The sequence below is a fragment of the Monodon monoceros genome, unplaced genomic scaffold, assembly GCF_005190385.1.
Source record: "Monodon monoceros isolate NGI ecotype Baffin Bay Population unplaced genomic scaffold, NGI_Narwhal_1 Super_Scaffold_18, whole genome shotgun sequence".
NCBI lineage: Eukaryota > Metazoa > Chordata > Mammalia > Artiodactyla > Monodontidae > Monodon > Monodon monoceros.
In genome coordinates, this window is record NW_021703774.1 from 155,003,938 (window position 1) to 155,017,277 (window position 13,340).

General features: G+C 49.7%; 1 protein-coding gene across 2 annotated transcripts in view; it reads right to left on the reverse strand.

The window, feature by feature from the left end:
• Positions 1-6,811: 6,811 nt before the first annotated feature.
• The window catches only part of AZIN2 (antizyme inhibitor 2), a 34,289-nt gene continuing 27,760 nt past the window's right edge, over positions 6,812-13,340 (reverse strand). For both annotated transcript variants that reach the window (XM_029230424.1, XM_029230423.1), the window contains exons 9-10: positions 10,539-10,753; positions 6,812-7,426 (exon numbers count right to left, since the gene is read on the reverse strand). In XM_029230424.1, coding sequence (XP_029086257.1) covers positions 7,288-7,426; positions 10,539-10,753 — 354 coding nt within the window. In that variant the 3' untranslated portion in view covers positions 6,812-7,287. The remainder of the gene's footprint in view (positions 7,427-10,538; positions 10,754-13,340) is intronic.

Below are 13,340 nucleotides of genomic sequence, written 5' to 3' on the forward strand. Positions count from 1 at the left end.
TCCACTTGAGGCTAGGTATGGCCATGTGACTGGTTCTGGCCAATCAGATTACAGATTCTAGATGGAGCAGTTAATTGCCAACATGACCCTCCAGAGTTCTCTTTTCCTTCTCCCATAGTGACCAACATTATTTGAGATGGTGGCTTTTCCATCACCCTGGGTTTCTGACTATGAAAAGCAGAGCCTTCTATTGACCCACGATGTTCAAGTTGTGTGAGAAAGAAATAAATCTTTCTTCGTTGTATTAAAGCTAAAAATGTAAGCCTTAAATATAAGCCTGAAATATTGGGAGTATTTGTTACTGCAGCAGTACCTAGCCTATCCTGACTGATATAACTGGAGGAGAGGACATTAACAGGGAGAGAGATAATGCAAAATGTAGGATTAATAGATTTCACTTCCTGGCATGGAAGGATTGATGGGGTCAGAACAGGAGGGAGAATAATTGGAAAGACATGGGGTATTGTTTAGAGCATTAGATTCATGATAAGGTCTAGGGTATGACCATGGAGTGAGTGCCTGAGGTACAGAGAGGACAAGATCTCTGAAGTAAGAAACTGAGAGAACAATGTTGGAAGGATCATCTCTGTGTATATTGAAATCGTCAAAGATTAAGACAGAAGCAATGTTGGAGAGAGCAAGAACCAGAAGCCAAAAATCTTGTTTCTCTTCCTGCAATGAAGATAGGAATGCCATGAAGGCAGAGACTTTTGTGCTCACTTTTACATCCCCAGTGCCTGGGATAGTGCCTGGTACAGAGAAGGCACTTAATACATATTTGCTGAATGAATGACCGGATGAAGGGGAGAGTAGTATACCATACACTTTGACAAGAAAACCTAATTCAGGGAAGAGAGTTCCCTCCAGTTCTTACTCCCTTGATTCTAATTTTCTGCAGTACTTTTTCCCCAGACCACAGTGACTGTTCTCTTTGTCCAACCTAGAGTCTGCTTGTTGATCTATCTTGTTGTTGCCAGAAATCTCAAGGAGCTACTTTTTAAACTCATCCCCAGTGGCCTGCATGCTGGCAACTCTAGCTAACACCACCCCCCGTGTTACCAAACACTGGTGTTGCTCTCTCCTCCACCTCCTCCATCATTCCCACATCCAGCTCCATTGCCAAATGTCTTTCCTTTGTTTCCAGACCTATCTCAAATCCGTTCCCTGCTCTTTACCCCCACAGCTGCTGCCCCAATCCAGATTCTCATCATCTCTTCCCTGACCTAGAACAAGTGTCCCCTCCTAATCCCCCCCGATTTCTCTTTGCTTCTAATCCCTCTCTATTAGCTAGTTAACTATTGCTGCATTAAAATTACCTTAAATTTTTGTTAAAAATTAAAACCACAAATATTTATTACCTCAAAGTTTCTGTGGGTCAGGAATCTGGGCATGGCTTAGGGGTGCCTCTGGCTCAGGGTCTCTCACATGGCTGCCACCAAGTGCTGGCCAGGGCTACAGTCATGCCAACGCTCACCTGGAGGAGGATCTACCTCCAAGCTCACTTATGTGGCTATTAGAAGTCCTCAAGTCCTTACTAGTGGACAGAAACATCAGTTCCTGGACACCTAAACCTCTCCATAGGGAAGCTTGCAACACGGCAGATGTCTTCCCTAAGAGCACGTGAGCAAGAAAGAGAAGGTGCCAAAGACAGAAGTTACAGTCTTTTTGTAATCTAATCTCAGAAATGGTAACCCATCACTTCTAACATATTCTATTCATTAGAATGGAATCAATAAGCCCAGTCCATACTCAAGGAGAGAGAATCATATCAGTATGTGAACACTATGGTTTGGGATCACTGGGGACATCTTAGAGCCTGCCTACCACAACCTCATCACTGCCTCCTAGTGAGCCACCTAAAGTGCAAAGCTGATCTCTTCTCTCCCTTTCTCAGAAACTTCTGTTAACTTGCTGATACTAGGACATAACCCTTCATAATATTCCTCAATCACTATTTCATTCTCATCTTCCATCCTGTACTCCAGTTCCTAAGAAAGAGCTCTGAATTATCGCACTTCTATCCCTTTACACCCCACTTCCCTGGTTTGGAATGCTTCCCTCCACCTCCCCAGACTTTTCTACCTGGCCAACTCCTACTCACCCATCAAGGTTTCTGCTTCCATCCATTGCTTCTGCCAAGTCCATCCTAACTTCTAGCAGGCAGTTACGTCTATCCCTAATCAGACTTCCCTTGGCACCCTGTGCTTTCCACTAACACACCACTTAGCACACCAAATTATAATTATCTCCACTTGGATCTCAAAGTCGACATGTTCAGAAGTTCGTTTCTGCTGATTTTTATATCAATGAAATTTAGCAGGAGATGGATCTTGCAGCCTCACCATCTTCAATGGAGATGTATAGAACTAGTTATAGAATCTCACCATCTTAACTGGCATTATTAAATGCCCAGAGAGCAGTCATTTTGTAATAGTGTCCTACTAAATAAATACATGTGCTGCTCTAAAGGCAATTCTGGTCCACACAGGCTTCCATAGGAAGAGGGCTGGGTGAGTATGACTGGGAGGTTCTTCCAGAGTAGGCAGAGATGCTTCCCAACCTGCCTCCACTAGTTACTATCTATTCTAGACAAGTTACATCATATCTAAGCCTCAGTTTCCTAATTTATAAATGGAAATAACCTAAGTGGTTCCTATGGTGACCACAGATCAGCAGCTATTCTGAGCACTTTAAATATGTTAATTTATTTAATCCTTAGAATTAGGATATGCGGTAGGTGTATTACTCCATTTTACAGATGGCAGAAACTGTGGCACAGAAAACACAGGTAATAACTGGCAGAGCCAGGATTCCAACACAGGCACTGAGGAGTCGGAGTCTGTGTCATAATATCCACTTCACAGGTTAGTGCGGATTAAACGAAAAAGTGCGAATCAAGGTCGAGGGCAGGGCATGGCACACAGTGAGTTCTCTTTATTATTTTAAAACGTGAAACACCTTGGCCTGCAAGAATTCTTTCAAAGCCCATGATTTTCTGCGTGAATTCATCGGGTGTCTCCTGTAGGGAATGAAATGGATGAGTGGGGAGGACACCGGGGACGAGCCTCCCAAGATCAATACAGCTCCCTGGCCCCGTTACTCAGGGATGCTCCTACTTTGTAAGGGGAAGCGGAAGTAGCTGGTGGGCAAAAGCCCAGTTCCGGTGTTACTGCGGGCCTTTCTAGCCGGGCAGGGGCCTGGTAGCCCCCTTGCCTGCCTCCTGCGTGCCAACAGGACCCCTTGCTCGTGGGGGCCCGCCCTCGGCGAAGGTTTGATTTTCCACTGGTGGAGGCTGCGGAGGGCGTCTGTGCGTCCTTCAGCCAACGGACTCAGCTGTCTCTTCTCGCTGTTCGGTAAAGTCCTCCTCCGCTCAAGCAGAGGGCGCCAGAAGACGGGCCTCTAAGCCTGGGAGGCTCTCTGACACGGAAGTGACGTCACGCCGCCGGAAATCCGCGTCCGCCGGGACTCCGGGGTGTGACGGGTAGTTGAAGCGGCTGAAAGCTGAGCGTGTAAGGTTACGTTAGGAGGTGTTGAAGGGCATCGTTTCCACGCTGGTTAGGCTCGGAGGCTCAGATGAGAAAAGTGAGCTCCTGGAGACAGAGGCTTGTTCATATTCACCCAGCGAGAACCTCTCCCGAGACCAGCGCGCTTCACACACGACTCCTTTTAGCGGAGGAACGGCCTTGGGGTGGTTTGCTCCGCCTGAGGAGTCCCTGAGGCAAGTGTCACAGGAATACCCGCATTGCACAGATGGGGTAAACGAACCCAGAGAGAGACAGGGACTTACAGGGTAGGGTTGCCGGATTTAGCAGCTAAAATTCAGGACGCCCAGTTAAAGTTGAAGTTCAGGGGAACAACAGTGCTTTAGTATAAGGATACGCCTAATAGTCATGGGTCATACGTTTACTGAAAAAGTAGCCGTCGTTTTCTGAATTCAGATTTAACTGGGCGTCCCATATTTTGTATGGCAGTCCTACCTCACGGTCACCCAGCTGAGTGGAAGAGCAGAAAGAGCTTTTGAGACATCCTGTATGCCTCCCCACTTAAGGCTCACTAGTGTGTGGACCCGCGCCCCTCCTGGGTGCAACCCTGGAAGTCTGCAGCGACCCCAGCTCGTTCCAGTTAGTGGCCTGCCCTTCGCAGGATCTAGGCTGCTGTTCAGGAGCTGAGGAGTAGGGGTCAGATACCCCTGCCTTGAGGTTCAGGGGTAACCCCCCCCCCGCCACCATCCTCCAAGACTAGTTTATTCGAAGACACTAAGCACTTACTCTGTGCTAAGCACAAACCCAGGCTCCAGATGACACTGGCAAGTAGGAGAAATATTCCCTGTCTTTGTGGAATTAACAGATTTGCGGGGAGAGGAGTAGAAAGATTACAATACATTGCGATCAACAGTTCTTTAATATGGGTAAATGCAGCACGCTGTGAAAGCACAGAGGTGCAATATCCAGGCAGAGCGTAAGAGAAAAGGGAGATACGCAAGCTGAGACTTGAAAGGTTCATTCAACTTATTTGTTGCATATTTGTTTGTGGGCAGTGCTTTAGGCACTAGGAACACGGCAGTAAACAAACATATCTCTGCCCTTAAGAGCCTAAGTAAAATGCATGTCAGATGATGAGCTGTGGGGTGCAGGAGTAAAAGGTGAGGCTACGGAGGGGATCATGGGATACTAGGTTGGGAGTATCACAGTTGTAAAGAGCGTGGTCAGGAGGGCCTCACTGAGAAGGTAACGTGAGCAAAGATCTGAAGGTGTGAGGGAGAAAGATCATGGAGCTATTTGGGGTTATAAGGAAATGTGCCTGGTGTGTTAGAGGAACACAAAGAGAGGAATGATGTACTGCCTCCAGTATGATAGCTTTCTCAGGGATTTTCAGTGACAACTTTGACAGTGTGTTTCTTGCCTTAAATACTGCCTTTAGAATCTAATTTCTGTAAAATGTGACTCCACATAATTAGCTGGGGGGCCACTTTAAATAGGGTGTACAGAAAAGGCCTTTCTGAGAAGGTGACATTTAACGTGAGCCCTTTAAGATAGGGATGAGTCAGCCCTGGAGAAGCTGGAAGAAGAGCTATTTAGGCAGAGGGAACAGCAAGGGCAAAGGTCTGGAAGCAGGAAAGAACTCAGTAGACGTGAGGAACTGAAAAGAGGCCAGTAGGCCGGTGCATGGTGAGAAGAGTGGCAGGAGATGAGGTTGGAAAGTGGGCGGAGATCTCAGGCAATTTAACTTTCATTGGCCTCACAGTGGGAATCCACCGGAGGATTTTCAGCAGAGGATTGACAAGATCGGATTCATGTTTCAAAAAGATCCCTCTGTTAGGAGCTTATATCAGATAATTTTGTAGGTTAAGTTTACACGGGCTTAGCTACTCATGCCCTAGGTGCCAGGAAGAGGGTTTAAAATGGAGCAAAGGGTCGACTGGGAACTCACATCCTGTTGCCTTCCGTATGGTCCCTTTACAGCTGGAATGAGTGGGGGTGGGGGCCGGGGGACACCCGGGGACACCCAGAGAGCCACCATCTCCCTCCTGAGCAGGGGTGGACAGAGATGACAACTTGTGTCCCTTGGACCCCCATCAGGCTCCCTGGCTGGACCCGCCTTAAAAAGGCTGGGGGGTGAAGGAGGGTGAAGTGCATGCTACCACCAGCCCACTAGGTCTTCCTCGGCCCCTTTTGAATACGCTTTCAATTATCCTCTCAAAGGCCCTGTCATGCTTCTGTTCCAGAAGCATATAGGGCTGCCTGCTGCCTGCAGAATTAAGTTCAGACTCCTTGCTCTGTTGTTCGATTTGTAGGACTGAGCCCTTAACCTGTGGGATCTGATTCTCTTAGGTAGGTAGTGTCAGAATTGAGTGGAGTTGTAGGACGCCCGGCTGGTGTCTGAGAATTGCTTGGTGGTTTGGGAAAAAAAAACACACACATTGTACTAGGCTTACCCAGTGAGAAGCTCAAGTGAAGATATAAAAACAATCGCAATGAAATGTCTAGACCAGGCAAGTCCACAGAGATGGAAAATAGATTCGTGGGTGCCAGGGCTGGGGGAGGGGAGAATGGGGAGTGACTGCTAGTGGATATGGGGTTTCTTATTGAGGTAATTAACATGTTCTAGAATTAGGTAGTGGTGATGGTTGCACAAACTCTGTGAATATACTAAAAACCACCGAATTCTACACTTTGAAAGGGTGAATTTTAAGGCATGTGAATTATATCTCAATTTTTTTTAATTGCAGAAGAAAAATCTTTAGGGTCACCAGTAGCAGCTGGGGGAACTCTAAGATCTGAACTCGTTTGCTAAGCGGCTCACACACCCCAGTTGCATAGCTTGAGACCCTAGCAATGTGAAGTCCTGAAGAGAACTGCCAGTGTCTGAGGAGACATGAGCATCAGAGCCGTTGGCACTGGATGTGGCAGTAGTCTGTGGCCAACCATGTTCTAACAATTACTGCCTGAATAAGCAAAACCAACCAGCACATATTTGCATTACTCTGATTGCTTTGCTGACCTGCAAGGAGAGGAAGGGTACGGGGTCTCCTCAGAACCTCCCAGGGACCCACCTCTTTGCTCTTTATCTTTGGTATGAATTTCCAAAAGCGGTGTCAAATATTCAGTTTTCCCCACTTTGGGCCGGGACTTAAGCGGGCTGTTGGGTTCACACAGAAGTCCCTCACCAGCCATGAGCTGCAGCCCCGGTGCCGCACAGAGACAGCCGTGACCCCGACCCCAGACCCTGACAGCTCCCCCTTCCTCACGAAGCCAGGCATGGAAGCTTGTGAAGACGAGAGAGATGAGTTAGAGAAGCTGGGTGCCAGTGGGAGGTGCCCACACTGCAGCGGGTCAGGACCGAAGCAGAGGGCATGGGGTTATCATAGTAGGGTGGGGAAGTCTCGGCCCTGGCCTCACCCAGGCTGCTTCGTGGACTGAACCGCTGGGTTCCACTGGCGTATTAAACAACCTAAATATTTATTCGCTTCATATTTACAAAGGTGGGAAGCACACCAGGGGAGACCCCCAAGAACACCCCCATACCTGGCTGACCAGGCCCCTGGCGCTGCAGAGGAGGCAGACACAACTGGGAGGGACAGGATTTATGTTGCATACTTGAACTACAGGGAGCGTAAGACTGGTCCTATTTACAGGGCAGAAACACTGCAGGGGGAGCGTGGGGCCGGCAGAGCGAGCGCCGGAGTCCTGGCCAGAGGGTGCTCCTAATCGCCACCTTCCCCTCCGCTCCCAGAGGCGTCTCTGCGGCCCCGCTGGGGTTCTCCGGGGGCGGGGGGACAGGCCCCGCTCACATGATGCTCGCCGGGGTGAAGACAGGGCCCATGCACAAGGTGTCTGTGATCTCCCAGCCACAGGACAGAGGCCTGCACGTGCCCTCGGCGTCCTCGTCCTGTTCTGCGGGCAGCAGCTGCCCTCGCAGGGCTTCCCTGCAAGTGAGAGGGGGTCCCTGGAGGCAGCCAGCACGGGGCCCGCAGGCCAGGCACTGCTGGCTGCTGCACTGGAAGACCTGGCGCCACTGGGGCCGCAGAACCCAGGGGCAGGGGAAGGCCTGCTGCCCCTTCTTCCTCCGCTGCTCCCTTCTCCCCCATAGTCTACCCCCACAAGGGAGAGGAACCCACGTTCATTGATATGCCCACTATTGGGCCAGGCACTTTGCTTACAGTATCTAGTATCCTCCCAAAACCCTGTAAGGGTGACATTATCGACCCCATTTTACTCTGAGGAAATTGAGACTCAGAAGTTACCTGCCCAAGGTCACATCTTCTACCCTAGAAGGTGGTATAACTAGGACTCAACCCAATGCTCACTTCAGTGCCCACATTCTTCATATCCCAAGCTTAGTACTTTAAAAGAACCATCTGCCTCCCCTCAAAAACTCTACAGGCTGCTTCTCTTACATCCCCACGTTAGTAAACGGCTACTGCGCTGGCCACACGTTGTCTTCTTCCCACACCCAGTAGATCCCTGCTGAGCCTAGTCCCTGAGCATCCTCAAAGGTACCTGCTTCTCTCCATTCCCGCTGAGACCGCCATCTCTAGCCGGGAAAGTGCAGTCTCCCTGATCTGTCTTGCCCCCTCTGGACAATTCTGACCCAGGTTCATCTTCCCAAAACGCAAACCCCTGCTCTTGAGTCGCCAGCAGTTTCCCTCCACTCTCAGGCCCCACAAGATCTGGCCCCTGCCAGCCTCTTCCATCACACACAACAGTGCTGCCTGGTTGCCAGCCACAGCAGCCATCTTTTGGGCTCACGTCTCATCGTAGGCCTGTGCACATCCGGCCTCTGCCTGCATCATCAACTGTTCGCTGAGTCCCACAGCCCAGTGTACTCCTTCATAGCAACAAGGGTTCAATGCCCGCTTCCCTGACATTCCTCCAACTATAGCAGGGCAGGGGATATGGCTGAGTTACTCACTGCCTAGTGGCCCCAAGAGCAGGCTGGTACATGGTAAACACTTGGTGAGGAGGGGTGGACGCTGGGTAGGAGGACAGGGAAAGAGCACTGGGTTCAGTGTCAAGAGGCCTGGGGGTAGGGGCAGCAGGACAGCCTGTCCTTTACTTCTGCCAAGTTCTGCTTCCCCACAAAACCCTTCCTCTTCCACCTACATCTTCCCTTCCCTCCCTTCATACTTCCAGCCTATTCTAGTCCCCCACCTGCAGGAAGGCCTCCCTCTTTGCCGATATGTGCAATTCAGCAGCAAATCAGTAGTCAGTATCTTTGCAGAGTCCAGTCAGGCCGTTCCCTTCCAGGTGGGAGGTCCTCTGGGCCAAGCACTCTCTGTCTGAGCCTCTGTCCTTATCTTTCAAAATGGGTTTTGAAAGATAAGTTTCTTAGAACCCCTCACTGGCTCCCTCCTGCCTTCAAGATCAAGTCCAACCTGGGCCTCCAAAGTCCTTCTTGATCTATTCTTCCCCACAGTCCACTCCACCAGCCAGAGCTACTAAAAATTCTTTGGATGGACTAGACTCTGAAGCCCCTACCCCTCCTGGCCCAGACCACCCTCCTGTCAGCTTGCCTGGCCCTCCTTACCCATCAGGCCTCCTGAGAAGCAGCCCTGACCACCCTCCCCAGCCCGCTGGCCCTCCCTCCCTAGTGACCTTGGCACTCTCTATGCCAGGGTCTGTGTGTGCAGGTCCGCGCCTTGGCTCACCACGTTCTCAGATGCTCTTTTACCCACCAGGACCCAGCACAGAGCCAGACTCTAAAGTAGGACATTTTGATGAGGCCCCTTTAATACGGGGAATTTTTTGACATGGCCATTTCAATACATCAGAATTTTGTGTTCCTAAGTAATGAGTGCATCTGACTCCCTGCAGCCTCATCCAACTGTGTTTGCTGGTGACGGTGCCAGGATGGGATAAGGAAGTCTGTGTGATTATTGTTTTTTTACTTTTGTTTTTTAGGCCTTGTCAAAACAGACCCCTGATGTCAAAATGGTGGCATCAGCCTATCCTGTGCCCCTGCAGGGAGTAGAAACAACAGGTTTGTTGACTGGATAAATGACGTGCAACTTTGATACTGAGCCCCGTCAGGCCTGGCATTTGGTAGCACTGTTCCGGTGGGGGTGGGCGGGGGTGGGGGGTGCAGGGAAGAGGCTCAGGAACCCAGCATGTCCCTGGGGACGCAGGGTGCACTCATTCCTGAGGGGGATTATAAAAGCCCCTCCCAACTGCCCCAGCCCCCAAAGAGGGGGCCTCTTCATCACTGACCAGCTGTGTGACCTCAAGCAAGTGACCTCTGTTTGTGTGGGTAAAAGGAAATCGTCAAAAGGTGCCTAATGTAGGACCTGACAGAAAGTTTCAACGGGTTAGGGTTAGGGTTAGAGTTAGTTTTCTTTCCATCTGGCCTCACTGGATCCCACTGCTGGCCTGCCGTGGGCGAGCTCAGTGAGCAGGCGAGTCTTTGTCTTTCCCGGGTCACAAAGCAGCCACCCAAGTGATCAGCTCTATCTACATCTGCCCTTGTCTTCTCTTAATCCACCCAGTAGTTAGAGCGGTCTTTCAGGCTTCGAACCAGTCCCTGCTTGCTGCTGCTTAAAGCTCTCAACTTCCTTCAAGTCCCTTCCCAGATCCAACCCTGCTCCTTCTCCAGCCCCGACCAACCTCGTGTAGTTTCCTGAAGTTATGCTTGCTCCCTGTTCCTTCTGCCTGGAACCCACTTCCCGCCCCTCCTGCCACCTAACTCCCACTCGTCCACCAGGCTTTGGCTTCATCCTTCCTTCCTCAGGGAGGGAGATCTGGGCCTTGGGTTGGGGGCGGGGCTCTAAGCCTCCAGAGCCTGCCCCCCTCCCTCCAGCACTGCATTATCAGGAGTGTCTGTCTGCTTCTGTGTCTCTCACGGGACTCTGAGCTCCTCAAGGGAAGCTCAGTCTCATTCATGGCCACAGCCAAGCACAGGCCTCACTTGGAATCAGCAGCCAAGAGCTACTTGTCACATTGGGTTACACAGGAGCAGGGACCAAGACCTGGGGTTCCCCTTATTGCTTCTGCCCAGGCTGCTCCCTTCTCCCCCCACTCCATTTCCCAGCAGAGCCCCCTTACCAGGCCACCCGGGACATGGCATAGGTGATGCGGCAGGTCTGGGCACCCCCGAGGAGGGAACCCATGCCCACGGTGTAGGCGCCCATGTTCTCAAAGACCAGCCAGTCCCCTACATGTAGTTGCGGCAGCCACAGGCCCTCAGCTATGCAGTCACAGCCATCGATCACTGGGCCCCATAGGCTGCTGCTGTACAGGGGCTGCTCCGTGGATGGTTTCTGCAGGAGAGAAGGATGACAACGGTCAGCTTTCCTGGGCATACGTGCACAGCCTGAGCACCCCCTCCCTCCGAAGCCTGCATGGCTCCCAGAGCCAATAGAATAAAGACTTGATGGGCCTCTAAGCCTGCAGTTAAGGCCCTCCCACTTCTCTGCATTCATTGCTTCCTACACTCTAAAGCCATAGTGCCTGGTCTTACATCCAGACTCCAATACTTGCTAGTTGTGTGACCTTGGGCAAGATACTTTATCCCTCTGTGCCTCAGTTTGCTCATTTGTAAAATGGGAATAATAACAGTATCTACCTCACAGGGCTACTGAAAGGATAAATGAGTATAGGTAGAGCATGTAGAACAGTGTCTGGCACGTGGCAAGGGCCCAGTAAGTTAGCACTATCTTTATTATTGTTGGTGTTGCTGTCAGTTCCCGGCTTGGGCCTTCACTGGTGTGTCTGCCACTTTCCAGACCCTGGGTGGGTCCCCCCCTCTGCAGCCCTACCCCCTCCCTCAAATCAGAGATTGTCCTCTGGACCCAGCCCTGGGGCTCCTTCTTCTATGCAGGCCTCCACGATCCCCTCCTTCCATGCTAGGCCTGGTAACAGGAGCTAGAAGCACACCAGTGAGTTAGACCCTCCCTCCCTCCCTCCCTCGGGCTCTCAGTCTGGTGAGGAAGACAGGCCTCCCACAGACAGTCACAGGGTGACCTGCCAGAGGTCACAGAGGACCTCACAGGGTAGATAGAATTACGCCCATTTCAGGGAAACTAAGGTTCTGAGAGGTTAAGTGACTTACCCAAAGACACAACTAACAATGACATAAAATTTTTATTTTTTTTTAAGTGACTTCCAAATCCAGGAAAGAAATCTGTAACATAGGCCATTTGCGGACAACCAAGATATCATTGCAGTTTGTCACAGTGTAGGGATCCTGCCAGGCAGGTCCTAGAGGAGGAGTCATGACTGAAAGAGGGACAGGAGCGAATCCTGGCTGAATCGTGCCCTTGAAAGCCCCTCGTTCCAGTTAGTCCAGCTGCTCTGGGCTCCCCAGGTAAACCCTGCTTCCCTTCCCCTAGCCCCAGCCATCCCCATGCTATTCCCTGAGGCTCCAAACCTACCAATTCCTAATCTTCCTTTAGATCTCAGCTTCCTCATGGAAGCTTTCCTAAGGCTCCCCAAGCTTTGTCATCATAGCACGTACTATGATTTATGATTAGATATTTATGAAATGTATCACCTAGGCCTGTCTTCCCTGTCAGACTATAAATTCTATGAGTCCAGAGATCATGACAGTCTTGTTTACCCCCATCTCCTCCAAGCCTAGCAGTCTGGCATACAGTAGGTGCTTTTGTCAATAATATTTCTTAAGTGAATGAATGAATAAATGAATAGGGAATACATGAGTGATGAGAAAGAGGAAGAGCCAAAAAGAAAGAAAAAGAAGGTACGAATGGAAGCCATCAAAGAGCCTAGAAGGAGGCAGCGGAGGAAACCAATGCAGGATGAAGGAAAGGTGTTTCAGTACCTCAGCCAGGAGCAGGAATGAGTCAGACTGAGAAGAGTCATGGGTGCCATAAGCAGAAATAATAGTCATAGTTGACAAAAGGGTAATGCATAAGCCACTGTCTCATTAATAAAGAAAAACACGCACGTTATTAAAATCAAACATGAGAACTATCCTATACTCATTAATTCATTCAATAGGTACTTATTAAGCACCTACTATATGCCAGGCTCTGATCTAGGAGCTGCAGACGCATCAGTGAACACACACACAAAAAAACAAAGTTCCTGTGCTCATGAAGCTCACATTCTAGGAAAGCGAGATAAACCAATACATCCTTGTTCATATAACTTAACAAGCTTGTTCACAAGCTTCTTGTTAATGAGTAAAATTCATCTTAGTTGCTCTGAATTATTTCCCTTAGCTCCAGTTCTTAAAAAACAATAAGCTAGGGACTTCCCTGATGGTGCAGTGGTTAAGAATCCACCTGCCAATGCAGGGGACACGGGTTCGAGCCCTGGTCCGGGAAGATCCCACATGCCGCAGAGCAACTAAGCCCGCAAGCCCAACTACTGAGCCCGCATGCCACAACTACTGAAGCCCGCGCACCTAGAGCCTGTGCTCCGCAACAAGAGAAGCCACCGCAATGAGAAGCCCACGCACCACAACAAAGAGTAGCCCCTGCTCGACCACGCACAGCAACGAAGACCAAACGCAGCCAAATAATAATTTTAAAAAAACTTAAAACAAAAAAACAAAAAAAACAATAAGCTTTAAAGAACTGTGAGAGGAAATGCTATATAATTGTATCCATGAGGATCCTTAAGAAAATAGGTTCCAAAGATTCTTCCACAATAAGATAAAAAGGAACCCTTGAGTTATAATCAGAGTTCTCTCACTTCTTAGTAGTGGTATAAATTAAAAATGGGTGGAAAAGAAAGATTTTAAAACTTCACAGGAAATAATGCAATTATCATTGAAAACCTTTTTAAAAAAAGGAATATGCAAAATAAATGTTCCAAAAGCATGTGGGGACAGGCTTGTAAGTCTCAGCTCTGTTTATGAGTCGGAAAACTGAATGGAAATGG